Genomic DNA, 27,576 nt, shown 5'->3' with positions numbered 1-27,576 from the left:
GGCGCACACAGCAAGGCCCGTGTGTAATCTGCGGCGGCAGCGGGGGCGGAGGGGGTGGCTCCCCCACTGCAGAGGGGGTCAGCGAAACTCGCAGCCACAGCCGCCGCCGCCGCCGCCGCACCCACAGCCACTCCGACTCCGGATTTCTCAGCGCTGCGCTGGCTGTTGGGCCTTTACCTGCCCCCCACCCCCCTCCCCATCCCAGCCCCTACGGGGCCCAGAAGAGCTCAGAGTACCTTGTCGGCCCCTCGTGCACAGACAGGAGCGGGGAGGCGTCCACCTCACCCATTGGGGTGGGAAGAGGGGTCGGTCCCTAAGCGGGTGTGGGGAGGTGAGACCCTCCTGGCAAAGCCGTGGATCGGAGGGGGAGCGGGGCGGGGTCCAAGGACCCAGCGCCTTCTATTGTCCTCCCTGGAGCCCGCCAGCCCCTCCTTTCGGGTGAGCGGGTCCCCAGCCCCGCGCCAGCCGCGCGGAGACGGTGCAGATGCGGCGGCGGCCGTGCCGCAGCGGCGGCGGCGCCCCCATTGGCCGCGCGGTGACGCCGAGGGCGCGGCGGGCGGGGCCGGCCTATAAGAGCGGCGGGCGAGCCGCCCGGCCCGTCAGCTTCCCGCAGTCGCCTGCCGCCGCCATGAGGGAGATCGTGCACATCCAGGCCGGCCAGTGCGGCAACCAGATCGGGGCCAAGGTGAGGCCGCGCCGCCCCGCGCGCCTGCTGCGTCCCCGTCCGAGCCAGCCCCTGGGAGGGAAGCGGGGAGCCCCTGGGAGGGAGGCGGGGAGCACCGCGTACCTCTAGCCGCAGTCGCCCCTGAAAACCGAGAACAAAGTGCCGGGCCGCCCTGACGCCCCCGCGCGCTCCCGGACCCCAGCGGCACCAGGGCCTCGCTGAGCGCAGCGCCATCGCCGCCTCGCGCCCTCCACCCCGGCCCCGCGGAGGCAGCTGGGCGTGGCCCTCACGGGGGTCGCTGCTCAGCCCGGGCTGGACGGCGGGTGGGCTGGTACGAGAGAGGCTCACCTTCCAGGTCCTGACGCCCCCGCCCCCGGAACGCGCGGTCCTCCGAGCAGCTGGAGCCGCCGGGTGCCCCCGATTTGGCTGCGATCACCCTCGGCTGCCCGGCCCCACCCTGTTCTTTGTTGGGTGAGGGTTGGGCCCCGACTCGTGGTGACCTTGGTCCAGGACCAGCCCCTCCCTCAGCTCAGCCCACCGGGGCGACCCCCGAGGGATGGCACCGCCGCGTCTGGGGGTTGGACGTGGGAACAAAGCCGGCCTCCGGGCGTGGGGAGCTCCGCGCCGCGCGGCCCGGCCCGTCCATTGTGAGCCCACCTCTCCGATGTGGGGACTGAGGCGGGAGAGGATGGCAGCACCCAGGAGGCGATGTCAGGTCCCCGAGCCCGGGAGGCCGTCCCGGGCCCAAGGTCACCCCGCCTGGGCGAGACCCAGCCGCGCCGCCCCCGGCTCAGTCCCTGCGGGGCCCAGGGCGGGGCCCAGGCGGCGAGCGCAGCCCGATGCCCGCCCGGGTCCCAGGACCATGAGCGGGAGGAGCGTGGCTTAGTCAGGACCACGGCCAGGGACCCAGCGGGGGAAGTCGTCGAGCGGATTCCCCAAGGAGGCGGGGGTTGGAGGCAGGTCTTGGAAGGAAAGGGGCCCAGGAAAAGCTTCCTCTGGAGGCTGTTGCCATGGAAACGGCGAGAACAAAAAGCTAATTTCTACAGGGCTGGGCACCCACGTGGTTGACATGTAAATTGCAACTTGGGCTCTAGGGTGGAGGCCCTGGATGGGGTCCGGAGGCGGAATCCGAGACTCCCAATCACGGAGGAGACAGCTGTGCTGCCCGGGGCCGAGCTGGGGGAGGAGAGGCCGAGGGGATGGTGGCCTCCAATCAAATCCGAGCTCCAGGGGCCGTCTTGACAGCTGCCGGACCGGGTGGGAGGGGCGGGGGCTCCTTAATGCAGTCACAAGGTCCAGGCCCGCTCCGAACATCTGCTCCTCAGGGGGTCAGGGGTCACGGGGGCGGGGGGAGCGGCCCTGAGTCCCGCCGGGCCTGGGGGCGGGGGAGGGGTCCATGCCCCTCCCTCCACAGCCAGGACAGCCTCCTCTCTGGGGAAGGTGGGGTGCACCTGCCGGCTGCTGGCGACAGTGTCCTCTGCAGACAGCGTTTGCTCATGACTTTTCATTCCTTTCGCATTGATTTTACATTTGTGTTAGTTTTAAATTTAATATTTGATCATTTTAAACACATCGAACAAGAGAGAAGTGCATTTGCGGGAGAGTAATTGTTACTTCCTTTTCGGTCTGCCGCCTCCCTGCCTAGAAAGTCTACAGAGACCAACCCTGGAGAAAGTGCTTAGAGCCCCCGCTCCCCGTACCCCCGCTCCCCCCGGTCCCCCACTTTTCCCCGGTCTCCCACTTCCCCCAGGTCCTCCCATCTGCCCACCACCGGCAGCTGCTGACTGGGGTGGCCTGGGGGCTCCTTTCCTGCCTACCGTCCTGAGTGGAGTCTGGATCAGGCTGCTGGCTCTGGGGAGGGAGTGGGGGGATGGAGGGAATTCGGGGCGATCCGGGACTGGGGGCTCCGCCTCCCCTGAGGTAGTGATGGGGCATCATCAGTCCTGACTGGGACCACTACATGCTGGGCTCCGTGTCAGTTTTACTCGAATCCCCTCCAGGGGGCGGTGACAGGGTGTGGCCCTTCCCCAAGGGCGAGGAAGCCGCGCTCCCGGAACGAGGCAGGAGTTTGCATTTATTACATCAGGATGTTCGGGGTACCCGACCCCCCACAACGGGGGCGAGAAGCCAGAGGCCCTTCCCTCCGCCCCTCCGGAGGCAGGGCCGCCCTGGAGCCTTTGTCTGGGCCCTTTTCTCCGCAGGCCGCTGGGTGGGGCCGCGGAGGGGTGGGGCCCCAAGAACCAACCAAAGGAGAGGTTTCCCGTTTCCTTGTCCCGCCCCCTTCCCTGCGCCTCCCTGATAGGTTACAGTTGGGCTGGTTGGGCGGGGTGGGGGCGGGGGGGGGGAGGTTTGGGGTCTCGGAGGGGCTTAAAGCCCGTGAATCGGCCAGTCCTCGCCGCCCCCCCGCCCCGCCCCCGTGCTGCCCGCCTCCAGCCCCTCATCGGCGCGCAAAGGATCAGCACCTCGGACAGCGCCGCGGGCCCAGGACGACCGGCCAGACTCCAGGCAAAAACGGGGCTGAAATAGGAGCTTGGCCTGGACCCTGGGGTCTGCGGCCACCTGGCCGTTTTCTCACCTGTAGTGACCATAATTATTCCTTATTTAATGTAAAAATTGTACTTTATTATTTATTAAATGTTACATAATCCAATTAGATCTATTTAATATTTTAAATTATAATCTCTATTAGTTTTAATCACAAACGCAGTTATTAACATATTCCCCCCTTAACAAATGGAAACATTGCAGATAAGGCTGTGCCCATGTAACCGCCGCACCCCCCAGGTCCCCCTCCAGCGGGAGTCATGGTTCCAGGCCCTGATCTGTGCACCTAGATCTTTGTGGAAAATATGGCATCTGTCCTGAGATTTGCTTTTACACTCTGTTACTTCTGAGTGTGCCTTTTCCCCAAGGATATGTCTTTTTTTGTTAATCCTCACCTGAGGATATTTTCCCATTGATTTTTAGAGAGAGTGGAAGAGAGAGGGAGAGACAGAGAGAACCGTCCATGTGAGAGAGACACGCCCTTTGGTCTGCAGGCCAGTACTCTGTCCACGGAGCCAGACCGGCTAGGGCCCAAGGACATGTTTTGGAGATCTCTTACCAGTGACAGCCTTTCACTGGGCCACAGGATTCCAAAGCATATGGATATTTCAAAACTATGTTTTCTTTTTATTTAAACTATCCATGCATATGGTTTCACCAATTTAAATAGCATCTAAGACATTTTTAGCTCATCAAAGCCAGCGTTTGCTGAATGCTTTTCTGTCAGGCCTTGTGCTAACCCCTGTGTGTGGGTACTATTATCGTGTCTGCTTCACAGCTGAGAAAGCTAAGGTCTCTCCCCAGAGGTGGGATGACTGGCAGACACTAGCTGGACCTGGGACCCGCCCCCACTCTGCTCCACTCCCTCCTGGAGACCATCAATATGTTGGTGGCCTGGTGACTGGGCCTCCCATTTGCCCTGTTGAAATCATCCCTCCTCTACAGAAGCTGCAGGTGTCCCTGAGGCCAAAGGTTTGGGGTGTCTAAGGGTTGTGGGGACCAGGGCCCTGGGCTCAGCCTATTGGTAATTACAAAATTAACACACACACAAAGTAAAAAGAGGAGAACTTGTCAGTGACAAAAGTACACAACAAGGGGAAGAGGTCGCCTCTGATAACAGTCGCTCTGAATTGCCAAGATGCTTGTATACATTTTACAATAAGGACACTCTTTATACTTTTTAGGTTTTTTAAAATATATTTTTATTGATTTCAGAGAAGCAGGGAGAGGGAGAGAGAGAGCGAGACATCAATGATGAGAGAAAGAATTATTGATCGGCTGCCTCCTGCATGCCCCCATTGGTGATTGAGCTCCCAACCCGGGCATGTGCCCTTGACCGGAATAGAACCTGAGATTCTTCAGTCGGCAGGCCAACGCTCTATCCACTGAGCAACACTGGCTAGGGCTACTCTTCCGGTTTTTAAACAATTTAATCTTTATTATTATTATTTGTGTGTGTGTGTGAAGTTAACATGTGCATGTGACAAAGAACTCCGAAAGAACCAAAGGGCATGCTGTGATCAGAGGTCTCTCCCCCAACCCAGGAACACAGGCCTTGGCACCGTGTCTGTGCGTCTGTCTGAGGCGTCTAAATATAGATACTAGTAAGCACATGCAAACTGATTTGTAATTGATTTTTTAACTGGACAGCCTTTTCACTGTACATGACTCCTATGGAGGGGACTGTTGTTTCTTGATGACTTCACACCCATTCAGCTTCTGAAAGGAACCCTGAGGAGCAAAAGGGAGGGGCACTGGACCAGTGGCCATAGCATATGACCTCCTGCCTGCAGGGCCCACTGGCAGTGCCCCTGGGGGAGGGCAGAGCCCTGTGCAGCGGGCTATTTGTCCTGTGCAGACACACGTGCTCATAATTCCACGCAGCACTCAGGCCTCACCACACACCGTCACCTGCTCCCACAGATCACTCCGCTCTCACAGTGACCTGTTTTCATCATCAGACCCATTAAACAGATGTGGACACTGAGGCACAGAGCATCTTCAGGACCTGCCCAAGGTCACATGGCTAGGAAACGGCGGTCCAGCTCTGAGTCGGGTCCTGGGCTGCTCCCTGCCTGCTGCAGTCGGGGGAGCAGAGTGTGAGACGCACTGTGGGTTCCTGCCCAAGGGGGAGTATGAGCCCCGGGAATTAGGGCTGTGCCAGCGGTGGATGGACAGGCTGGGCGACCCTGGGCACGTCACTCCCCACAGGGGCCCCTGTGTTTCCTGTGGCTAAGGCTGACGGTGTTCCGGACACTGCTGGGCCCTGTCGCTGGATGTCTTCTGCCCTGAGGACACAGCATCTTGGACTCTGTCCGCTTTCTGTGCCTCAGTCTCCTCGTCTGAAAATGGAATAATACCACCCAAAGGGGGTGCTTAGTACTAACTCTGGTCGGCAGGTGCAGAGCTGGTCTGTGTCAGCTGAGTCTCGAACCCCTCTGAGGGCTCTGACCACCGTGGACGTGCAGATGGTGAACGGACATTTTTTACACTTACCTGACAGACGACGGAGCGTCGGGCTCTCCAGAGTCTCCCAGGGGCTATGGCAGGCTTTGGGGCCAAGCCTGCCATGGCCTCTGCTGACCCCGTTTCCCCTGCAGTTCTGGGAGGTCATCAGTGATGAGCACGGAATAGACCCCAGTGGCAACTACGTGGGGGACTCGGACCTGCAGTTGGAGCGCATCAGCGTCTACTACAACGAGGCCTCCTGTGAGCACCCTCCCTCCCTGGGGCCCTGGACCTGCCCTCCCATTGCTGGGCTGGCAGGTGAAGTGGAGCCTGGGACTCACCACAGTGAGACTCAACGTCCTCGGCCACAGACATGTGCACAGTCCAGGGGCAGACAGGTCTGGGCAGGACCTGAAGGTCCCCTCAGAGTCCTCCTGCGGGTCCAGAGCAGGGGCTCCTGGAGGACTCAGGCAGGGGATGCTTAGGGCTGATGTGGGATGATGTCCGTGTCGAACTGAGAAATTTGGTCTGGGCCGTCCAGCGTCAGTCCCCCAGCCCCCATATCACACTTGGTTCCAGCCCTCTGACCCAGAGTCTAAGGGGGGTGGGGACAGGATTTAGAGGAAGGAGGAGCCCTGAGCCTCGGTGATGCCCATCACCCTCTCCCCTCAGCTCACAAATATGTGCCTCGGGCCATCCTCGTGGACCTGGAGCCCGGAACCATGGACAGCGTCCGGTCTGGGGCCTTCGGGCACCTCTTCAGGCCTGACAACTTCATCTTCGGTAAGTTTCCCGTCAGGCAGACCCTTCACCGCAAACCCAGGTCAACGGGAACGAAAGGGCACAGCCCCCCCTTCCACACACTCGCAGGCAGAGCCGACCCCCACTCTGCAGCTGGCACTGGAGGCCCAGAGAGAGGGCTCTGTGCAGGGAACAGAAGTCACTGTGCATTTCAGCCAGAGCTCGTGCAACACAGAACTACGGGGACAGGACCCTGAAGGACTGGTGGCCCCAGAGGCGGGAGCTCACGAGCACAGTGTCCCTGGGACCCAGAGGTGGGGTGATCCTGTGCCCTCGACTCTGGTGGCAGGGCATCCCTCACTTCTGCCTTCCAGAGCTTAGCACCCCAACCGACGGGCACCAGTCCAATCCAGACCTCTGGGCTTGTAGTTGACGCTTCCCGCACTGCCCAGGAGGGTGGGTGGGCTGGAGGGAGGGGCTGATGGGTTCACCCAGGACCCCCAAGCGAGACAGAGCAGCTGCATCTCCAGGTTCTCAGTTTCTGACCAAAGCCCTTCACACGGTGCCGGGCAGCAGGGACCCCCACACAGCACAGCTGGTGGGGAGAGCCACGGGGAGAGGAGGGGTGGGCCCCCACTTTGTGGAGGGAAAGCAGGCACAGGGCTGCCACAGTTGCCCTTTGGGTTGGGACGCTCAGGCACTGGAGGCCTGACCCTGTCGTGTCACCTTCTGACTCCCCACAGGTCAGAGTGGGGCCGGCAACAACTGGGCCAAGGGTCACTACACGGAGGGCGCCGAGCTGGTGGACTCCGTCCTGGACGTGGTGCGGAAGGAGTGTGAGAACTGCGACTGCCTGCAGGGCTTCCAGCTGACGCACTCGCTGGGCGGGGGCACGGGGTCCGGGATGGGCACGCTGCTCATCAGCAAGGTGAGGGAGGAGTACCCCGACCGCATCATGAACACCTTCAGCGTGGTGCCCTCGCCCAAGGTGTCGGACACGGTGGTGGAGCCCTACAACGCCACGCTGTCCATCCACCAGCTGGTGGAGAACACGGACGAGACCTACTGCATCGACAACGAGGCCCTCTACGACATCTGCTTCCGCACCCTCAAGCTGGCCACGCCCACCTACGGGGACCTCAACCACCTGGTGTCGGCCACCATGAGCGGGGTCACCACTTCCCTCCGCTTCCCCGGCCAGCTGAACGCTGACCTGCGCAAGCTGGCGGTGAACATGGTGCCCTTCCCCCGCCTGCACTTCTTCATGCCCGGCTTCGCCCCCCTCACTGCCCGGGGCAGCCAGCAGTACCGGGCCCTGACGGTGCCCGAGCTCACCCAGCAGATGTTCGACGCCAAGAACATGATGGCTGCCTGCGACCCCCGCCACGGCCGCTACCTGACGGTGGCCGCTATCTTCCGCGGCCGCATGTCCATGAAGGAGGTGGACGAGCAGATGCTGGCCATTCAGAGCAAGAACAGCAGCTACTTCGTGGAGTGGATCCCCAACAACGTGAAGGTGGCCGTGTGCGACATCCCGCCCCGGGGGCTCAAGATGTCCTCCACCTTCATCGGCAACAGCACGGCCATCCAGGAGCTGTTCAAGCGCATCTCCGAGCAGTTCACGGCCATGTTCCGGCGCAAGGCCTTCCTGCACTGGTACACGGGCGAGGGCATGGACGAGATGGAGTTCACCGAGGCCGAGAGCAACATGAACGACCTGGTGTCCGAGTACCAGCAGTACCAGGACGCCACGGCCGAGGAAGAGGGGGAGATGTATGAAGACGATGAGGAGGAGTCGGAGGCCCAGGGCCCCAAGTGAGGCAGCCGGGGACCAGGGCCAAGAGGGCTGTCCCCAGAGCCACACAGTCGCTGACGCCGCCCCAGCCTCGCCCCACAGCACATCACCCTAGGCCCCCGAGTGTCTGTCCTTCGTATTTGCAGCACTCCATTCTGTCTTCCCTCCATAGGTCCTTCCCATTTTTGTGTTTCGTTTGTCTCTGCTTTGTCAGCTCTGGGTCTGAAGTCTCATGTGTGTTTTTTTTAACTTGTTTGTGTTCATATTTGGGGGGATACTTAATAAATTTATTGCTGTCAGATTCCCCTCCCTGGTGCTGGAGATTTCTTTTTATTCTGGAGAGTTGGGCCCGAGGATTGAGGAGGGACAGGTGGAACCTGGGGCAGGGCAGGGGCCCTCTGTCTCCCAGGCTGGTGGCTGGGACAGGCCTTTGCTTGGAGCCTGAGGGTATCTCGAGGCACAGCCCCAAGAGGCTCCTGGAAGTGACGGTGGGGAAATGGGCCATGTTTGGATGAAGCGTCATCTCAGAGCCCCAGTCAAGCTCTCCATGATTTGGAAACAATCCCTAGTCCTACAGGTGACGCCCATCCAGAGCTTCCCTCTGGCTCACCTGTGTGCTGTGTCAGAGGCAGGAAGGCCAAGATCCAAGGGAGAGGCCGGAAGGGAGGACTCCAGCACCCCCTGGGAAAAGGCGTGCTGAAGGGTTGGGGCTTGCTGGCAGGGGCTGGGGGGTGGGGGGTTAGGGGCTGGTGGTGGCCACAGCACCCAGCAGGCTGGCAGGGAGTGATGTTGGCCCCTCTGCCCTGAAAAGAAGTGGAAGCCCACCAGGTGCTGAGTGCCCCGGGCCCACGCTGATGGTGTGCAGAGCTGCGCTGGGCCCAGGTACCTCCTCCCTCAGCCCGGGGTGTCACCAAACCCGGCTCCCTCCCAGCAGGAGAGCAGCTGTTCTGTGTGGGGATCTGTGTGGAAGGAGGGAGCCAGCGGGACTGAGGGCCTGATCCAGACAAGGGCACTGAAGCCGGGAAAGGGCCAAGGCTGTGGCTGGAGCCACAGAGAAGCGTGTTCTTGCAACTGACGCTTGGAGACGCCTGCACTGTGCCCGGCGGCTCTGAGACGCTCCCATCTGCTCAGCACCCCACATGAGGCTGCAGGGAGGGGGTGGTCTTGAGCCCTGTGCTGGGTTCTCACCGCCGCATGATGACGGGAACTGGGCAGCAGCAGGGCTCCCCCACAGCCAGGGGGGGCTTCGCAGGCCTGCCAGCCTCCACAAAGTTGGGGCATCCACAGCTCAGGTTCTCAGAGGGTTCTGTGACCTAAAAGGAGTTGAGACACCTGCTCAGGGCGGGCCTCGGGCTTCCCAGCTCCTGACAGCCACAGGAGCTCGTGCTGGGCCCAGGCCACGGCTTCAGGGGCTCCTCGCACGGAACCTTCGCATTATTGTCCGCCTTTCGCTGCAAAGGAATGGAGCTCAGAGGAGTGGGGGCATTTGCTAGCTGCAAATGGCAGAACCAGGTGTTCGGCCCAAGGCTGTGCCTCCCTCGACTTTGCTTTAAATGGCCCCAAAGCACACGTCCCTCCTGAGCACCTGTGCCCACAGAACCTCATTCTGCTCACATCACTCAGTCCCCCCTCCTTCGGCCACCCTGCCTTTGAGGAGCTGGCTCTGAAGCACACACAGAAAGTGGTGAGAGCAGCAGGTGGCCCACGATAAGGGTCCCAAGTGTCAGCTCCTCTATGTATCTGTTCTTCTTCTTCTTTTTTTAAATATATTTTTATTGATTTCAGAGAGGAAGGGAGAGGGAGAGAGAGATAGAAACTTCAACGATGAGAATCACTGATCTGCTGCCTCCTGCACGCCCCCCACTGGGGATGGAGCCCACAACCCGGGCATGTGCCCTGACCAGGAATGGAACCCTGACCTCCTGGCTCCTAGGTCGACGCTCAGTCACTGAGCCCTGCCAGCCGGGCTGTGTCTGTTGTTATTAATGAGGAGAGTTTTTTGCAGGAGCACACGGGCAGGAGGGGCAGGAGAGCCAGCTCAGCAGCTGCTTTGTCTCAGAACCTTCTAGAAGGCCCGACACCACCCAGTGTGGGTGACCCTCTTGCAGGTGATTTGGGTCAGCCACCTCATTCGCTGTTTGTCCAGGTCCACCTGTCCATTGCAGTCCGGGTGAAGGGCCAGGGCGTTCCTACCTGGGCACACTCCAGCCCCAACTCTCTCCGTGCCCTGTGCCCTGTGCCCTCTGCCTGGCCAAGTACAGGGGCTGCTTGGGAGCTAGGAGATGACCTCACGACTGGGTGGGCCTGCCAGACAAATACAGGATGCCCAGCGACACTGGAATTTCAGATAAACAGCACTCCGCCTGGACATGTTCATCTAAGCAATGGCTTCTGAGTTGCTAACTCCAATAATCCCAGACTGGGGGCTCCTGGCAGCACCCTTGGTGGTGAGCTCTTCACTCCGCCACAACCCTGACAGGCAGATGCTTACAGATCCAGCGCAGCTTTCGCTGCAGACAGGCGAAACGGCCCAAAGGCACAGCTGCAAGCAGCAGGGCCACAGCCTGTGGCCAGGTCCCTTCTCCCTGTAGGAAGCTTTCCCAGTTACAAAGAACAAGTCCCTGACCGGGGATCGAACCCACCACCTTTTGGTGGATGGGACGATGCTCTAACCAACGGAGGCACCTGGCCAAGGCAGGTTTACTAAGTTAATTATGGCGATAGTTTCTCAGGTGCCTGCGCATGGCAAAGCTCTCAGATGGAGCACTTCCACGCGTGCAGTTTATTGTGTGCACACGATACTTCAATAAGCTGCTAAGAAAAAGGAGACTTTCAATGCCTCCTATCTCAGCCCAAATCAAAGCCGTGTGTGTACAAATGGCCCCACCTCTCCCATCTCAGTCCTCCCCCTTCCCCTGCAGCCGCACTGACCTGCTTTCTGTTTCACAGGCACAGCAGCCTCTTTCGCTTCCTCGGGCCTTTGCACTTGCACTTTCCCCGTCGGGATCTCCAGACAACTGCTGCTAACACGCGTCTGCGCAGTGCGCCCGGCGCCAGGTGGACATTCCCCCGGCAGGGCCAGCCTCTCCGGACTCTTCTTCCTCCGACCATGTAACCCAGTGCCCCTGTGCTCACTGCTGTAGGCCCAGCAGCAGTGAAGAAAGCAGACAAAACCCTTGCCCACAGCCCTTAGTTTCTGGTGGTGGTGGTGCTGGGGGTGAGTGGGCGGGGAACACTGGCTTCTGCACCACCCGCTCCATCCTCCCGAGCCCCAGCTTCCTCCTCTGTAAAGCGGGTAGGTCGACGGCTCTGAACACCACCTAGGGTCCGGCCGGCAGGTGGACCTGCGCGCCGGGAGCCGCTTGCCCCTCATTCCCTACTCCTTCTTCCTCCGTCTCAACCCCTGGGGTTTAACAAAAAGAAAAAGCACCAGTTTTTTCCAAAGTGTGGATTAGACTAATGCGGCCCCTCCCCGCCCTCGCCTGGCCACACCATCGCCAACCGGCGAGACCAAATATCACCATTTCCCGCGGACGCGGCGAGGGCGGGCGCGCGTGCCATGAGCCTCCGGGCCGCAGGCGGCAGCAGCGGGCGGCGGCCGGATACAGCAGCGCGGAGGGCGGCGGGACACAATGTAGCCGGGGCGGCGGCGGTCAGGTGAGCGGCGGAGGGGGAGCCCGGGAGGGTCGGGGCGGGCGGGGGTGCCGGTGGTGGAGGGACCCGGGGCTCCCGGCCCTCGGGGCCCACTCGGCCTGCCGCGCTCGGAGCTGGGGCGCCCTCTCCCCGACGCGGTCACCGAGGGCGCAGGGGTGCGGGATCGGGGTGCCCGGGAGGGCTCAGACCCGCCGGGTCGGGGCGCCTGCCTTCCGGTCCTCACCGGGCGCGGGGCGTGTTGGTGCTCGGCCGTCCCTCACCCGCCGGGCGGGGTTAGCCCTCCAGACGGGGGTGCCCTCCCCACGGTCACTGCTTCCGGCTGTCAGCACTCGCGGTCCGCGGACCCGTAAGGCCCCAGGGACCCGCATGGCGGTGCCACCCGCCGCGGAGGCCGGGCCGCTCCGAGCCTCAGTTTCCTCGCCTGTCAGATGGGTGGGGCGGTGGCAGGAAACAGACCTGCCCCCCCCCGGGCGCTGGCAGTGCGGGTGCCCGAGCGGATGCCTGTTGTTTGGAGGGAAAGTGGAGGAGGTACCGGTGGGGGGTGGCCACCCCACCGGGCTTCAGGGACAAACAATCCTTAAAGGGACAGTGACCTGCGGCTGCTCCCTGCTGCTCCTCCTGCTGCTCCTGGCAGCCTCCTTCAAGGTGTGAGCAGATGGGATGGATGGGGAGCCTGCCTCTCCAGGAGGAATGCTGGGGACCTGCGGGGTGGAGGTGGGGGGGGGGGGCGGGGGTGATGAGGGCCTGGTGTTCCAGCCACAGGCAGGACATGTCCAGTCACGGTGAGGGCGTCTGAGTCTCAGCCCCCCCCAGCTCCCGGGAGCCCTGGGCCGTATCCCTGGGTTTCCTTTCACTGCTAGTCAGGGAGCCCTCTGCCCCCACGGGAGGGGCGCTCTCCGGAGGAGGCAGGCTCTGGTGGCCGGTTTTCTTTATTCCTCCCAGTCTCTGTTCCTCTGGGAGGCCTGGACTCTGTGGGGTGACCCTGGTGGGCAGGGGGGGGTGGTAGCTGGTATGCCTGGGTCCCTGTGTGAGAACAGCATCTGTCCACCCCTGGCCGCCCAGAGGAAAATATGATTCTCCAACTTGTCAGGAGGGCAATGGAGGCCGAGAGGTGAGGTCACTCCGCTCATGTATCCAGGCCTCTGTGCCAGGCCTGGGGCTGGCACCGCCCACGGAGGTGAGTGAGAGCTTTTTGCAGGGGAGCTAGCTGGCAGCGACGAGAGCTGCTGGGCAGAGCTGAGTTGTTCCTGCCTCTGATTCCTCTCGCCATAGATTTTTACATATGTTTTTGTTGTTGCTTTTAGAGAGAGAGGAAGGGAGCAGTAGAGAGAGAGAGAAAAATATTGATCTGCTGCCTCCCGGCACGTGCCCTGACCCATGGCCAGGGCTCCTCTGGCCATATTTTAGATGCCGTGAGGATTCCAGGCAGAGACCCGGGGGCGGGCTGTCTGTGATGGCAGTGTCCGTCTGATCAGCAGCAATTCTGGACAGCACTTCACCGCCGTGTACAAGTGCTCAGTCCCCCACCCACCTGGGAGGTAGGATGCTCCCTCATTTATTTATGACAAGAAAATGGGGTCACATAGCTCATCACTGGGCGAGGCAGGGTGTCAGTCAGGTCTGTCTGCTTCTCGATGGTGGCAGCCGTGGTGAGTGTCACCCAGTGTCTGCGGGATGCCTACTCCGTGTGACTAGGGTGCTCAGAACTGGATCTAACTGATGCCGTCGGAACAATAACACCACACAGTTGGCACCATTATTAGCCCCATTTAAAACATGAGAACTTGGAAGCAAAGGAAGTGTTAGTGTAAAAAAACCATTGAAACCTGTAAAGAATCTTTGTGAGTTTATTGGAGCCAAACTGTCAACATAGGCCAGGAAGCAGAACCTAAACGGATTGATTGAGATAATGCTCTGGAGAATGGCGGGGTTACATCTGCATTTATACATTCCAATCAAAGGAGGAACATAGGTGGGTTACATGAAATTCATTGGTGATAGATTAAGGAGGAGGGATAAGCAAAGCAGGGAAACCCCTGGGATTGGATAAAAAGTAAAATGATGGACACATACTTAGGTGGGTGCAGGAACAATTAACATGACAAATGAAAGAATCTGCTGCATCTGTCCTGGGCCCAGCACACCTGGCCATGCCCCAGGGGCTCCAGATACAGGGAAATCACAAGGTACCCACCCAGACATCTCAAGGGTGTGTTGTCATAGATGCAAAAAGACAGTAGGCTCAGTGAAGGTAAAGGCTGACCTTGTCAGTGAAGATACCGGCCCAGGACGTAACTGCCCCCCATCACTGCTTTTAATTAAAGTTTAATTTCAGACCGTCCTTTGTGGTGACTTTAGGTCTCTGAGTTTGCAGGACCGCCATGCGGCCTCCCCTGAGCTTGTCAGGTCAGCATGGCCCCTTTCACCCACAGAAGGTTTAGGACACACAGTGAGGCGCTCACGGAGCTGGGATCTGAATAAGGCCAATTTCTGTGATTTCCAGGAGGATGCTGGGGTGATAGGTTAAGATCTGTTCTGGCCACAAAAGACAGAACTCCCCCTCCCAATAGCAGTGCTTGAAACAGGTTTCTTTCTTTCTCATTTTAAGCAAGACCCAGGGTGAGCAACACAGGGCTTCTATGTCACAACCCAAGTGGCTCTTCCAGCTCCACCCCTCACATCTGCATCCCAGACAGCAAGAGGCAGGAAGAGATGGAGAGGGGCACCCCTCCTTTTAAGAACAATTCCCAGAAGTCTCAGGAGAGCTTTCTGTTTACATCCTATTGGTCAGAACATGGTCACATGACAGCATCTAGCTGCTGGGAAATCATGTGATAAGATGAAAACCAGGGTTCCCACCCAAGTCAGTTTGGCTCAGTGGATAGAGCGTCAGCCTGTAGACTGAAGGGTCCCAGGTTCGATTCCGGTCAGAGCACATGCCTGGGTTGCGGGCTCGATCCCCAGTGTGGGGCGTGCAGGAAGCAGCTGATCCGTGATTCTCTTTCATCATTGATGGTTCTCTCCCTTCCTCTCTGAAATCAATACAAATAAAAAAAGTTAAAAAACACACCAGGGTTCCTCACTATCAACATAAAACCAGACCTGTGCTGTTGCTAAAGCAGTAAAAACGTATTTTATTCAGGAGGATGGCAGTAGGGGATAGAAACCTCTGTATGGAATGAACTCCGAATACAGCATTGGCCACTGGATTTATAGCCAGGGGCAGGATGGGGTCAGTGGATGGAAAACTGCTAAGCGGTAAAGTCAAGTGTGCAGGGGATTCTGGCTAAACAGACCTAACATCTCTGAAAGCTGAGGCGGGGGCAGGGGCAGGAGAGGAACGAGGAACCCAATCAGGATGAGGGTGAGGGAGGGACTCTTGCCCAAATGACTGACTGACTTAGCAGGATATTTGCTAAAGCTGATTTCACCAGGAAGGCACAGATGGGCTGGGAGAAGGTCCAGGGCCTGAATGGAGGCTGTTCCAGCAAAGACTCCTCACCAAGGAAGGAGGGTTAGGGTACTTCCCAGGACACTGGCACCTGCCATGGGGGGGGGTCACTGGGCATCAGGGTCTATACACCCTGTGTGAGCTGCTTAAAGCCGTCAGGGAGTAAGAGGGGCTTGAGCCCAGCGCCTGGGCCTCCCCTGTCCTGACCTGGGGCGGACAGTCCGTGGTGCCAGGCTCTGCCCGACTGGAGCTGCCGGCCCACTTTCCACCAGAGGTCGGACAGGAGAACAGGTCCCGGGGGGGTGGGGGTTCCTCACGGTGCGGTGGGCAGGGTGGGGGCGACCCTGGGTAGGGCTGTTCCTCTGGGCTCAGTTCTCTTTCTTGGGGGAGGGCAGGTAAGAATCATGGGATTGTCTTTTTTTTTAAAAAAAAATATATATATATTTTTAATTGATTTCAAAGAGGAATTGAGAGGGAGAGAGAGATAGAAACATCAGTGATTAGAAGGATAGAAACATCAGTGATTAGAAGGAATCATTGATCAGCTGCCTCCTGCACACCCCCTACTGAGGATCGAGCCCGCAGCCTGGGCATGTGCCCTGACTGGACTTGAACCCGGGATCCTACAGTCTTCAGGCTGATGCTCTATCCACTGAGCCGAACAGGCCAGGGCGGATTGTCTTTGGTAGTTAGGAATTACCTCTGACTGTAAACATGTAGAGAAAGCATAGCCCACACCCAGGCACTTAGTACAAATCCTTTTTTTTTCAAACACCCTACTTCCTATAGATCCCTTTCTCCCTGGAGGCTAAGGAATGTGGCCCAGCCAGTTAGGTGTGGGGACCGGGATGTAAACTGCCCCCAGCCACAGCCCCTGCCTCTGTGGGAGCCAGCAGCAGCCCTGTGTGCAGTTTGCTGAGCCCTCAGGAGGGGAAGCAGTGCAGGCAGTGACGTAGGCGCTTCCTGCCTCTTTCCTGGGATCCCAAGGTATGAGGTCACTGACGCAGGCCACGGGGAGTGTCCGCGGGAGCCCAGGCCACGGGGAGGGCCCTGCCCAAGGCCTCGTGCAGGTGGCAGCGATGGCCTGGGCCCGGCATTGGCTCCAGGGGCTCCAGGACTGCGCTCTGGCGGTCGTCACTGAGTTGTGGTCGGGCTGTGATTTGGGGTGGTCCGATGGGGAAGGAGTCCCTGTTTGTGGGCCAGGAGTGAGGAACTGAGTCCTGGTGGGTGTGTGGGTGTCATGGGGGCAGTGAGCCCTCAGTGGGCAGTGAGGGCGGGGCTGGACTAGAACTAAATGAGGAACCTGGGACCTGCAGACCCTGTGCTGGGAGGCCGTCCTGCAGGGCACCCTGGGGTAGGTCAAGTCCTCCTTCTGTCCCTGCCTGTGAGTGTTGGATGTCTTCACTCCTCCTGAGGGGACCACCAGGAGGCCTGGGTGAGGGGCTGAGCTGGTTGGGGACTAGCCGGGGGTGGAGGCTGTGGTGTGTGGGCCTCCAGCCGGACCCCCATGGAGAGTGAGCGAGACCAGGCATCCCCCCGAAACCCCGAAATGCAGAGCGGGGCGGGACGGGTGAGCTGGACGCTGTCTGCTCACCTCTGCCCCTCCTTGCCCTGCCCCGCAGGTGGGATGCTATGGAATATGATGAGAAGTTGGCCCGGTTCCGGCAGGCCCACCTCAACCCCTTCAACAAGCAGCTCAGGGCCGGGCAGCATGAGCAGAGGGCTGGCGAGGAGGCCCCAGACGTCGCTTCAGAAGGTGGGTGCCGGGGGCGGGTGGGCCATGTGACCCTCACAGCAGCGCCCACCCGCCCTTCCTGGTTCCTGCGGTGCGGGGTGCCGGCTTTCCCCCGGAGCTTCCCTCTCTCCACACGTTCCTTTGCAAATGGGACAGGGCTAGGCTCCCCTCAGCACCTCCTGTGGGCTCCCTGAGTCTCAGGGGCCCTTCTGACCCCCAGCTACCCAGCTTTCCACTGGGAAAAGGCAGACTGACTTCTCTCTGTTGCCTTCCACACCTGCACACGCTCACTCCAGAGACCCTGCCTGAGCTGGCCCCTGGGGAGCCGGAGTTCCACTGTGCTGAGCGTGTGATGGATCTCGGTCTGTCTGAGGACCACTTCTCCCGCCCTGTGGTAAGGTCCAGGGTCTGTGTGTGTGTGTGTGGGGGGGGGGAGCGGGGGACCCACTGGTGAGCACCCAAGGCGTAAGGAGCCAGATATTTTCTTGTCCCCTGACCCTCAGGCAGAGGGGTCATGTGCATCTCAGCTAAGGTTCTTTAAATCTGAGGCCCACGGGACACCTAACACCCATCAGCAGAACCAATTCAAGGGCTGGACCTGGGAAATGGGTTTGGGGGCTGCTGTTCTCGTGTAGGGCTGTTCCTCTCCCTACACTTTGGCTTCTTGTGAAGCAAATGTGAGGACTGACTTCATCTGGGCTTCCACGGGCATGCTGCAGGGGGAGGGGGGGAGGGGGAGGCAGGAAGAGAGGGAAACTCCCTGCCCACAACCCCCACCAGCCACCCAGTGGGACGGCCACTCTTGTCTGTTGTAGATTTTGTTGCGTGGTTTGCTTGGTCACTGTGAGGTGCTGGACTTGGGGGGCGGGGCGGGGATGGGGGGACTGAGCCGTCGCTGGGCCTGGCGATTAAGCCAGAGGCCACTTCCTCTCCTTGATGACAGGCGAGTGTCTTTTCCCCAGCTTTAGTGAAATAACATGGCCAGAAAAGCGAGCAAATTTCTTTAGAAATTTAGGAAGTTGTGTTTTGAAAAACATCCTGAATGAGGTCTTCAGAGGCCTGTGGGTAGGCGGGTGCAGCTGGGGGGCAGGTGGTGTGGGGTGGTTCCTGCCTGGGCTGCTACCTTCCCTGGGCCTTGCGCCAGGTCTGCTCTGGGCCTAACTGTCCATGAGGATGGGTCTGGCATGGACGGGAGACCGTGAGCGGCCATGCGACCGGTGTGTCCCCCCAGGGTCTGTTCCTGGCCTCTGACATCCAGCAGCTGCGGCAGGCCATCGAGGAGTGCAAGCAGGTGATCCTGGAGCTGCCCGAGCAGTCAGAGCGGCAGAAGGACGCCGTCGTGCAGCTCATCCACCTGCGGCTGAAGCTCCAGGAACTGAAGGCAGGTGCTGGGCCAGCCCACCGGGGAGGCAGCTGGGACTGAGTGGAAGCCTGGAGGCCTGGGCTGAGGCAGAGGCCAGCCAGAGAGGCAGGTGGAGAGATGGGCTCTCGGTCCATGGGCAGACGCCTTCTCCATCAGTCTGATCTTAAGTGGCCAGTCCTGGGTCATGTGTCCACCCACTGTCACAAGCGGGTGAAGTAAGCCCCCCCTTGAACCACAGGACTCAGATTGGGAGGTGGGGCTTCCTGAAGGTCGGGGTGATGGGTCCTGGCAGCCAAAAACCACATCTCTATAATGTCGTCCTGGATCTGTGCCTCTGGCTTGGCTGCACTGGCCCATGAGTCCCTGGGAATTTGGAAAGTGCTGTACTCATTAGGATGTAGATAAGGCTGTGGTAACAAAGCTGCCAAAATATAGCGGCTTAAAGGACTTAGATGTGTCATTTTACTCTAGAAATGCCATAGGTGGTCCAGGCCCCGTGGCAGGTAATGGTGATGGGGACCCCAGGTCCTCCCTTCCTGTTGCTCTGACAGTCCCTGGGTGGCTACACTCCCATCTGGGCTGCACTGAGTCAGCAGAAAAGAAGGGAGGAAGGGCAGAGAAGGTCATGTCCCTCCTGCTCGCATATCCTTGGCCCGCATATCCTGGTGCAGCACCCAGGTGCAAGGGGTGCTGAAAAGGTGGTCCAGGCCTGACTGATCACAGGGGTGTTCCATTGCTAAAGAGAAAAGTGGTGACATTGGGAGAAATTCCATCTGTTATGAGAGATGCCTGGAAGAAGTAAGTCAAGGGGTGACCTGTGACCCCCGGTTCACCTGTGACCCCTCCCTGGGCTCTCTCCAGGACCCCAATGAAGATGAGCCCAACATCCGAGTCCTCCTGGAGCATCGCTTCTACAAGGAGAAGAGCAAGAGTGTCAAGCAGACGTGCGACAAATGTAACACCATCATCTGGGGGCTCATTCAGACCTGGTACACCTGTACAGGTGGGCAGGGACCCAGACCGGCTCCTCTGGGTGGGCAGTCAGGTCCCCGGGGCAGGGCAGAGACCTCGCAGATGTGCTGCTGTATCTAGTACTCAGGTTCTCGACCATGTGCTTGGTGTTCACTGAGCCCTGGGCATGAATAAGGGTGGAATGAAAAGGCATCATGTGACATTTAAGCAAAAACCGGGAGGTCAGGGACAAGCCAGGTACATGTCTGGGGAAGAAGGTTCCTGCCAGGAGGTGTCCGCAAAGGCCCTGTGGTCTGTGTGTGCAGTGTCTGCAGTGAAGAGCAGGGAGCAGTGTGGCTGCAGCATTGTGTCTGAGGGGAGGTGTGGTCGATGTGGGCTCAGAGGTGTGGGCCCGAGTGAGCTGTGGCCTCAGCAGGTGCTGCACACACTTAAGTTGTAACAGGGTCACTCTGGCTGCTGAGCTGAGCATGGACTAAAGGAGGGATGCAAGGTGGAGGGGGAGGCGGTGGCACTCTGACCAGGGTGGGGCGGTTGGGGTGAGAAGTGGTCACTAGAAGAACAAGCTGAAGGACTAGAAACGGGTGCGTGAGAGAACCATCGGCTTCATAGTGTTCAGTCTCAGCAGGTGGAAGGATGGGGTTTCTGAGGTCTGAGATGGGAACCCTGGGGTGGGTTTGGTGAAGGAGAGCCCGAGTTCCACTCAGAGTGGGTGTAAAGCCCGTTAGGTGTCCAGGTGGGAATGGCAGGTTCAAATCGGAGTTCAGGGGCAGAGTGCACACTCCTTCAGGCCAAGGGACCTGCAGTGAGAAGCTCTTGGATTGGCCTGGGAATCTGAGTAGCCCCTCTGGGGCTCCTGGCGGCTGAAGGTCAGCCTGGGCCGCAGGATCCCCCCGACCTCTAAGAGGCGTATCCCTGGCCCTCCACCCCCAGGGTGTTATTATCGCTGTCACAGCAAGTGCTTGAACCTCATCTCCAAGCCCTGCGTGCGTTCCAAAGTCAGCCACCAAGCCGAGTACGAGCTCAACATCTGCCCAGAGGCGGGGCTGGACAGCCAGGACTACCGGTGTGCCGAGTGCCGGGCGCCCATCTCTCTGCGTGAGTGCCCAGGAAGGGGCAGGTGGAGGCAGCTGTCCTGGGCAGGGTAACAGGCCAACATCTGGATGAGAGCACTGGATACATCAGGTGGCTAAGGCCAGCATGGCTCCTGCAGGTGCCGTCTCTCTCTCTCGGGGAAGCGACCCGGGGCTGCTATGGCACCTTTCCACGTGGTGCAGGCAGACTGGGGTTCCAGCGCAGGTCGCCTAGGAGTGCCGTGCGGCTGGTGGGCCTGCGCTCAGCCTCCCGTGTGCAGCCCTGTTGTCACAGAAAGCCCATGGTCGGCACGCACTGTGTCAGGCCTTGGAGACAGCAGTGTTAATCCACTGGGCCCCCTCTGCAGTCCTGGCGGGCACTCCTGTTATTGTCCCATTTTACTGGTGAGAAAATTGAGGGCAGTGAGACACCCTGAGCTGCCTGATGTCCCACGGCTCTTTCTCCTGTGTGTCGTGGGTTTAGCTGGACCATGGGACCAGCGCCATGTGCGGCAGAAGCCCTGTGCGCATGCGTATGGCTGGGACCCTAAAAGTAGCCGGGACTTGGTAACAACCTACCCCTCTGCAGGGGGTGTGCCCAGCGAGGCGCGGCAGTGTGACTACACGGGCCAGTACTACTGCAGCCACTGCCACTGGAACGACCTGGCTGTCATCCCGGCGCGCGTGGTGCACAACTGGGACTTCGAGCCACGCAAGGTGAGGGTGGGAGGGCTGGGGTGCAGCCCTGGGGTGTGTGAGGGGGCATGGCTCCAGGAGGCCTGGGGGGAGGTGGGAGGGGGCGTGGTCAGTGCTGCCTGGCGGTGGGGCGTGGCTGGGCCTGGGGGGCCGGTGTGTGCTGGAGGGGCCACTCCCTGACGTTCCCCCAGGTGTCCCGCTGCAGCTTGCGTTATTTGGCGCTGATGGTGTCGCGGCCAGTGCTCAGGCTTCGGGAGATCAACCCTCTGCTGTTCAACTACGTGGAGGAGCTGGTGGAGATCCGGGTGAGGGGGGCGGGGGCGGCTACCTGTGTTGTGGGAGCAGAGGAGAGACACACCTGCTGAGGTTACTGGCCCATCAGCTGTCCTCTAGGCCCAGAGGAAATTTGAAAATGTCTAGTAGCCACATTAAAAAAGTAAGAAGAAGCCAGTAAAGTTATTTTGAATGACATATTTATTTCACCCAATATACCAAAAGATTGTTTGAATATAATCACTATACCTTATTAAGACACTAGAGGCCTGGTGCATGAAATTCGTGCATGGGTGGAGTCTCTAGGCCTGGCTGGAGATCTGGGCCTATTGGGGCAGTGGCACCCAGTCTCATTCGGGGCCAGGCGGGCTGGAGCCTGCTGGCTGCCAGCTGCCAGTCAGGGCCTTCCGGCTGCGGGGAGGGACCTGCTGGCAGGGGGGAGGTTGGCTGTGGGAGCACACTGACTACCATGGAGCAGCTCCTGTGTTGAGCATCTGCCCCCTGGTGGTCAGTGTGCGTCATAGCAACTGGTCGTTTCAGTTGTAATGGTCGCTTAGGCTTTTATATATATAGATTACATTCTTTTTATTTTTTCTCCTCCGTCTTTTAATTCCCTGTGCCTTTTACACGTGTGGCAATCTGGTCAGCCCAGCCAGCTCCAGTGTCAGGAGGGACGTGGCTGGTGGGACGGCCGGGAGAGGGGCCAGGCATCTCCCTCGCCCAGTGGTGCCAGGCCCGGAGGTCGTCAGAAAGGATCAGATTGCATTTACAGGGCAGGTGACTCCGGCAGAGCCCAGGCCACCTGGGCTGCGGAGGGCTCTGCATCCCTCTCGGACGTGAGGGTAGAGCCACAGGGTGACGGAGCCTCAGCGTTCTGCCTGGCCTAGAAGCTGTGCTTTGCCCTTGAGCCTGGTGGGAGCACTCACAACAAGGCCCTTCCTGGGGGGTGTCAGGTGACATAACTCCCTCCAGGGCAGCCCCCACCGCCACACAGAAGTGCCAGGGGCAGCCCTGCCCTGGCCTCGGGGCCCACCTGCCTCTCTTGTCCACAGAAGCTGCGCCAGGACATCCTGCTCATGAAGCCATACTTCATCACCTGCAAGGAGGCCATGGAAGCGCGTCTGCTCCTGCAGGTGAGACGCCTGCCCAGGGAGGTGTGAGGGCAGGTGGGAAACAGCCAGACAGAGGAGGACCCGTCACGTGCAGGTCTTTTCAGATGGCTCGGCAATTTGTGTTGGCACAACAGCCTCTAGCAGAGGGTCTTCCACACTGTCCCAGGCAACAGCAGGTCTGTCATGAGCAAACAGGCACTCTACCCAAAATGTTCTCTGATCACACCAGTGTGTAGGGCGCTGTGAGGAGCAGGCAGCGTCCCTGCAGCCTCTGCGTGACTCTCCATGACGGGCCAGGCACAGGCCTGCCGGGCTGGGTGGACCACGAAGCACACTTTTCAAGGCTGCCCTCTTCGTTCCGCCAATATTCACTGAGTGCCTGCTGTGGGCAAACACTGTTGTAGATACTGGGGCGCCTGGCCTCATCTCAGAGGGGGCCCTTCAGAGGGGAAGATAGAAAAATTAGCTGTTCATGAGGTCGGTGAGGTCTGTGGACAAGAGGAGGCAGAGAAGGGGATGGGAATGTTGGGGTCAGGACGGGAGGAAGAGCTGTGTGCCAGGCAGAGGTGGGGTGCACGGGCAGAAGCAAGGTGGCCAGTGTGGCTGGAGGGGCTGACGCCTGTTTCTTCCATGAGCTCCCAGGACCCGGACGGTGGGGGGGCAGGGGGAGGGGCCCTCCTGGGGCTTGGAGTCATGGCTGCTGGCCCCGTAGCTCCAGGACCGGCAGCATTTTGTGGAGAACGATGAGATGTACTCAGTCCAGGACCTCCTGGATGCCCACACTGGCCGCCTGGGATGCTCGCTCACCGAGACCCACACGCTCTTCGCCAAGCACATCAAGCTGGATTGTGAGGTGGGTGCCCCACTGAGGACCAGCCATCTCTCCTCGCCCAGCCCCCAGGGCAGGGAGGGTGGTGCGTCCTGGCTTCAGGTGCCCTCTGGAGCAGCACTGACTTGCTCCCACCCCCACCTCCACCCCCACCCCCAGCGGTGCCAGGCCAAGGGTTTCGTATGTGAGCTCTGCAGAGAGGGTGACGTGCTGTTCCCCTTCGACAGCCACACATCCGTGTGCAGTGACTGCTCCGCCGTCTTCCACAGGTGGGTGTGGCCCCACCCCACCCCCAGCCACAGGGCGAGGGATGGGGGAAGATGTTTGGGGCTTGGTCTTCGCTGCCTGGTTTTCAAAGCCCTTTGCCTTGATCCTGAGACAGGGAGTTAGGCCCTGATGTGTGTGCCTGAATCGCAAGACCCACTGGGACAAGCACCTGTGGGGCTGGGGAGGGCCCAGTGTGAGCCCCAGGCTGTCCTGCTTCCCTATCCCCAGGACTGAGGTGGGCCTCTCGGGGTTAGCATAGGCCATGGTGTCCTAAACCTAGTTCCTGCACTTCTAATGTCCGAGTGATATTTTTTCCAACTTCTCTAGGCTGAAAGAAATACCTAACATTTTGTTCATTAAGTATTTAGGTTAAGCAACGTAAGCATTTATGAACTAAAGACTTGCTGAATGTTTGGGAAAATAATACACATAAATTGGAAGAAAGTATTTTAACTGTTTAAGAAGCATAATTACTAATAATAGGAGTCTGCCTGCTGGGCCCTGCACAGCTTCTCACAGTGGCCTCAGATGGGACAGCGTCCCCCGCTTCTGCCCACACTGGGTGTTTCCTGCCCCTGGCTGTTGGTCATTGCAGCAGCTGACATCACAGCTTTGAGAACTGGGGTTGCTGTCACAGGAAGGGTTCATGTTGAAGCTGTGAAGTCCCTTGAGCTAGCAGTTTGCATGGTGTGTGACATGTCAAATGCTGCTGTGCCCCCTTCAGAAATTTAGCCCATGGGCCCCTGTGCCTCCACAGTGCCTGGGGCAGAGTGCACAGTGGTGATGGGGCAGGTAGGGTTACCGAGACTCGAAGAGATCCAAGCCAGACTGTCCTTGTCAGGCATTGATAGGTGCCAATCACAGGCCCAGCAGGCACTTGTGGTACAAACCCTGCTGTGCCCTTTGGAAGACACTGCCTCAGTTTCCCCAACTATAGAGGGAGCCTGGTTAGGAAGCTGGAGGACTCACTGCTAACATCTTCTATGCAGAGGCCGTGCCCTGTCCCCAGGGTCTGACCCTGTCTGCCTGTCACTGTCCCCAGGGATTGCTACTATGACAACTCCACCACGTGCCCCAAGTGTGCCCGGCTCATGTTGCGGAAGCAGTCTCTCTTCCAGGAGCCTGGTCCGGACGTGGATGCCTAGAGCCACGGGCACCCCTCCCAAGCCTTTCTGGAGCCCACCCTACTGGTCATTGCCAAAGTCAAGGTGTTTCTTGTGCTCTGGACACCCCTGGGATGCTTGCTGGGACGGAGGGCTGTGCCTGGCTGTCCCTGCGTGTGCTGCTGTGAGGGCCAGAGTGTGCCCCTGCCACTGCAGGGCTCCATGGTCAGGGGCGTGGGGGAGGGTTTCCGTCTTCCCCATGGTGAAGAGCCCCCCCATGTCCTTGGAGCCAGGCTGCTGGGTCTTGGCTACCCTAAAAACCCTGGAGGGCTTCCAGGGAGTGGCTAAGACCTGAGGACGCCGGCTGCACACCCTCAGCCTTGGCCTGAGACTCATCTGTAGTGGATGGTTGGGATCTCCCTGGAGGCTCCCATCCCGCACCCCTTGTCTCTTTGGGGTCTCCTGCCTGTTCCTGGCTGAGGCTCTTACAGGTGTCCCCCAAGGGCCTGGCCCTGCCTCTGCGGTTCTCTCCTATAGATTAGAGGTCGACAGGGCCAGTCCAGGGGTTACTGGTTCTTTCTACGCACCATGGAGGGAAGGGGCCATGGCTCTTTCCCCTGGGGGACCAGCTGTGGCTCCTGACTCGGCCTAGCCCGGCTCACTCTGGTGCTCTGAGCTGGGTGGCTGGGGGTCCTGCCTCCAGGTGTGGCTCTGGGAGAGGTTCCAGAGGTTTGAGTGGCATTTCTGGGGACAAGATTTGCCCTGAGATGGTCTGTCCTGCTACAGTGTCTGCGGAGGATCCGGACAGCTCAAGGACCACCAGCCAGGGCCTTGTTAGGGACCCTGAGGTCAAGTGCTGGGAATATTTGCTCCAGTGAGTTCACGCAGGAAGCCTAGAGTCCATGAAGGAAGATGAGCACGAGGTGTGTGACGCCCCATCTGACCAAGGACCCCGGACGGAGGATGAGGCCCACAGCTCTTCATGGAGGAGCTGCAGGCAACCTCGACATTTGCAGGGATGTTTCCTGCATCAGAGACCCTGCCTTTGAGGGGGCGGCCTGGGGGCAGTCTTTCCTGCCCTGCCCTGGACTGTGATTGGCTGTCACGTTCAGGTAGTGGTGGTGGGCAGGGAACACAGCCACTGGGTTCCCCATCACCTTTGACTGGGAAGCCCAAGAGGAGAGGCTGCAGCCAGCAGAAGGGTCAGCTCAGCTTGTTGGCCATTGGCCGACGCAGGGGTGCTGAAGACTGTCATGGGGCGGCTTTAGGCTATCCTCTTGCTGTCTGCTCTGACCTGCCTCTGTGACAGCGAGAAGGGGGTCGACAGCAGGTCCTCAGCCTGCCTCTCTTGTAGGGTTGCAGAGGGTTTAACCAGTTAACTACCACGCGTCCAAAACGGAAGCCAGCCCCACACGCCACAGTATTTTGAATTTAAAAAAATCAATTTGCAATGAATATTATAAAAATAAATATATTACAATTTGAGTGTTCTTGAATATTTTCAGCTGAAAATTCTCACCAAAAAATGATTTTAAAGTTGGTCAGAGCTGCCACTTAGGGAAAACATTTTTTATAGACGCGTGTGGCGTGTGGGGAAGGTCCGCCGCTTGTGTCTGTAGATGCTTACGGCGTACAGGGGTTAAGGGCAGGTGCTCGGATCTGCACCTTTTCACAGCTGCACGTCTGTCTGGGGACAGAAGCCATTCCTGCGTTCATGTGTTAGGGTCAGTGTCCAGAAGAAACGCTAGCATGCTGGCATTTGTCGGACAGAATTGGCTTTTTTAATTTATTTTTTTAGCTCCCTCAATTACCTCCTGCCCTAACACCTCTTCCCCACCTATCCCTTCTGGATGACAAAGTCTCCAGACAGAATCACATGTGGTCTTTCTGAGTCCACAGCACTCTAACAAGAACCCACAGAGGAACCAGTTTGCACAGCCAGCACCTTACAGAGGAGCAACGAGGGGCACCCAGCTGGAACGATGCTGCAGCCACTGTCTTATTAAATCTGTGATCTCTAGACTTTGCTGTGTGTGGTGAATCAAGGACAGGTCAGGGTTTGTTGACAGGCAAACCAATTGTGGGTTCTAGGAAAAGCCTACAACCTGCCCCACCCAATTGAGTCTCATTAATCTGGTTTGGGGAGAAGCACTCTTGATGGGTGATGAGCTCGGGCATGGGTGTCAGACATAGGCCTGAGTGCTCCGATTCCCTTCAGCCTCCATTATCCTATGAGATGGATGAGAATGCGGACTGTCTCGTGGGCTGTTTGGGGGTTAGGAGTCACTGATCACTGAGCGGGGCATGCAGAGAATGCTCAGTGTCCTAATGGAAGGACTGTCTCATTGACCCAGCATCACAAGAACGTCACAGGTCCTGTGTCTGTCACATCTCGTTAGGGCCCACTACAAGGCTCTCACTGAAACTCAAGGCTATTCCCATTACCCTTGGACTACAGGAAACCATACATCCCTACTGCAAGTTATGTCCAAACCGCTGTAGATGTCCATTTTCCTACAGAGATATCATCTGCAGATCTGACCAGGACCTCAAAGGGGCTGTGACCCAGAGAACCTCGGAAATCTCTGCTCATCACCTATGTCCAGTTGCAATCCAGATAAGCTGTCAGCAACCCTATTCCTAAAGGTTTGAACGGCACCTAAGCTACAAATAACTAAAGCTCTACTTTGGATATCAGGGGGAGGATGCAATCTTTTTCCCCTTTCAGGTTATGAAATAGTAATTAACATTTTGACTTTGACTTAGACTTACAGAAACGTTGCAGAAACATTCCCATGTACCTGTCTCCTGGATGGCCTACATGTAAACAATTTGCTCCATTTGGTTCATTCTTTTCTT

General features: G+C 58.9%; 2 protein-coding genes across 8 annotated transcripts; both read left to right on the top strand.

Moving 5' to 3' along the window:
• The first annotated feature begins 442 nt into the window (after positions 1 to 442).
• TUBB3 (tubulin beta 3 class III) lies at positions 443 to 8,498 on the top strand. Its single transcript, XM_081106971.1, has 4 exons — positions 443 to 685; positions 5,809 to 5,917; positions 6,329 to 6,439; positions 7,141 to 8,498. The coding sequence occupies exons 1-4, from the start codon at positions 485 to 487 to the stop codon at positions 8,214 to 8,216; spliced, it is 1,497 nt and encodes a 498-aa protein (XP_080963097.1). The 5' UTR covers positions 443 to 484; the 3' UTR covers positions 8,217 to 8,498.
• Positions 8,499 to 11,787: 3,289 nt separating this feature from the next.
• DEF8 (differentially expressed in FDCP 8 homolog) lies at positions 11,788 to 26,740 on the top strand. 7 transcript variants are annotated; one of them, XR_013996823.1, is made up of 13 exons: positions 11,788 to 11,849; positions 16,920 to 17,053; positions 17,329 to 17,426; positions 18,264 to 18,413; positions 19,257 to 19,398; positions 20,298 to 20,462; positions 21,027 to 21,154; positions 21,325 to 21,438; positions 22,459 to 22,539; positions 23,231 to 23,371; positions 23,507 to 23,616; positions 24,657 to 24,822; positions 25,504 to 26,740. XR_013996823.1 is itself a non-coding variant. In XM_081106644.1 (12 exons), exons 2-12 carry the CDS (start codon positions 16,930 to 16,932, stop codon positions 25,553 to 25,555), a joined length of 1,305 nt encoding a protein of 434 aa, XP_080962770.1. In that variant the 5' UTR covers positions 11,788 to 11,849; positions 16,920 to 16,929; the 3' UTR covers positions 25,556 to 26,740. The 7 variants fall into 7 exon arrangements, 6 of the variants coding, with proteins under 6 accessions (XP_080962770.1, XP_080962769.1, XP_080962771.1 ...); XM_081106644.1 differs by lacking the exon at positions 24,657 to 24,822; XM_081106643.1 differs by having other exon boundaries at positions 24,657 to 26,740.
• The last annotated feature ends 836 nt before the right edge of the window (positions 26,741 to 27,576 follow it).

This window comes from Myotis nattereri (genome assembly GCF_964212035.1).
Source record: "Myotis nattereri genome assembly, chromosome: 15".
Taxonomy (NCBI): Eukaryota; Metazoa; Chordata; class Mammalia; order Chiroptera; family Vespertilionidae; genus Myotis; species Myotis nattereri.
The sequence above is the reverse complement of the archived record's forward strand: the minus strand, read 5'-3'. Positions and strand labels throughout refer to the sequence as shown.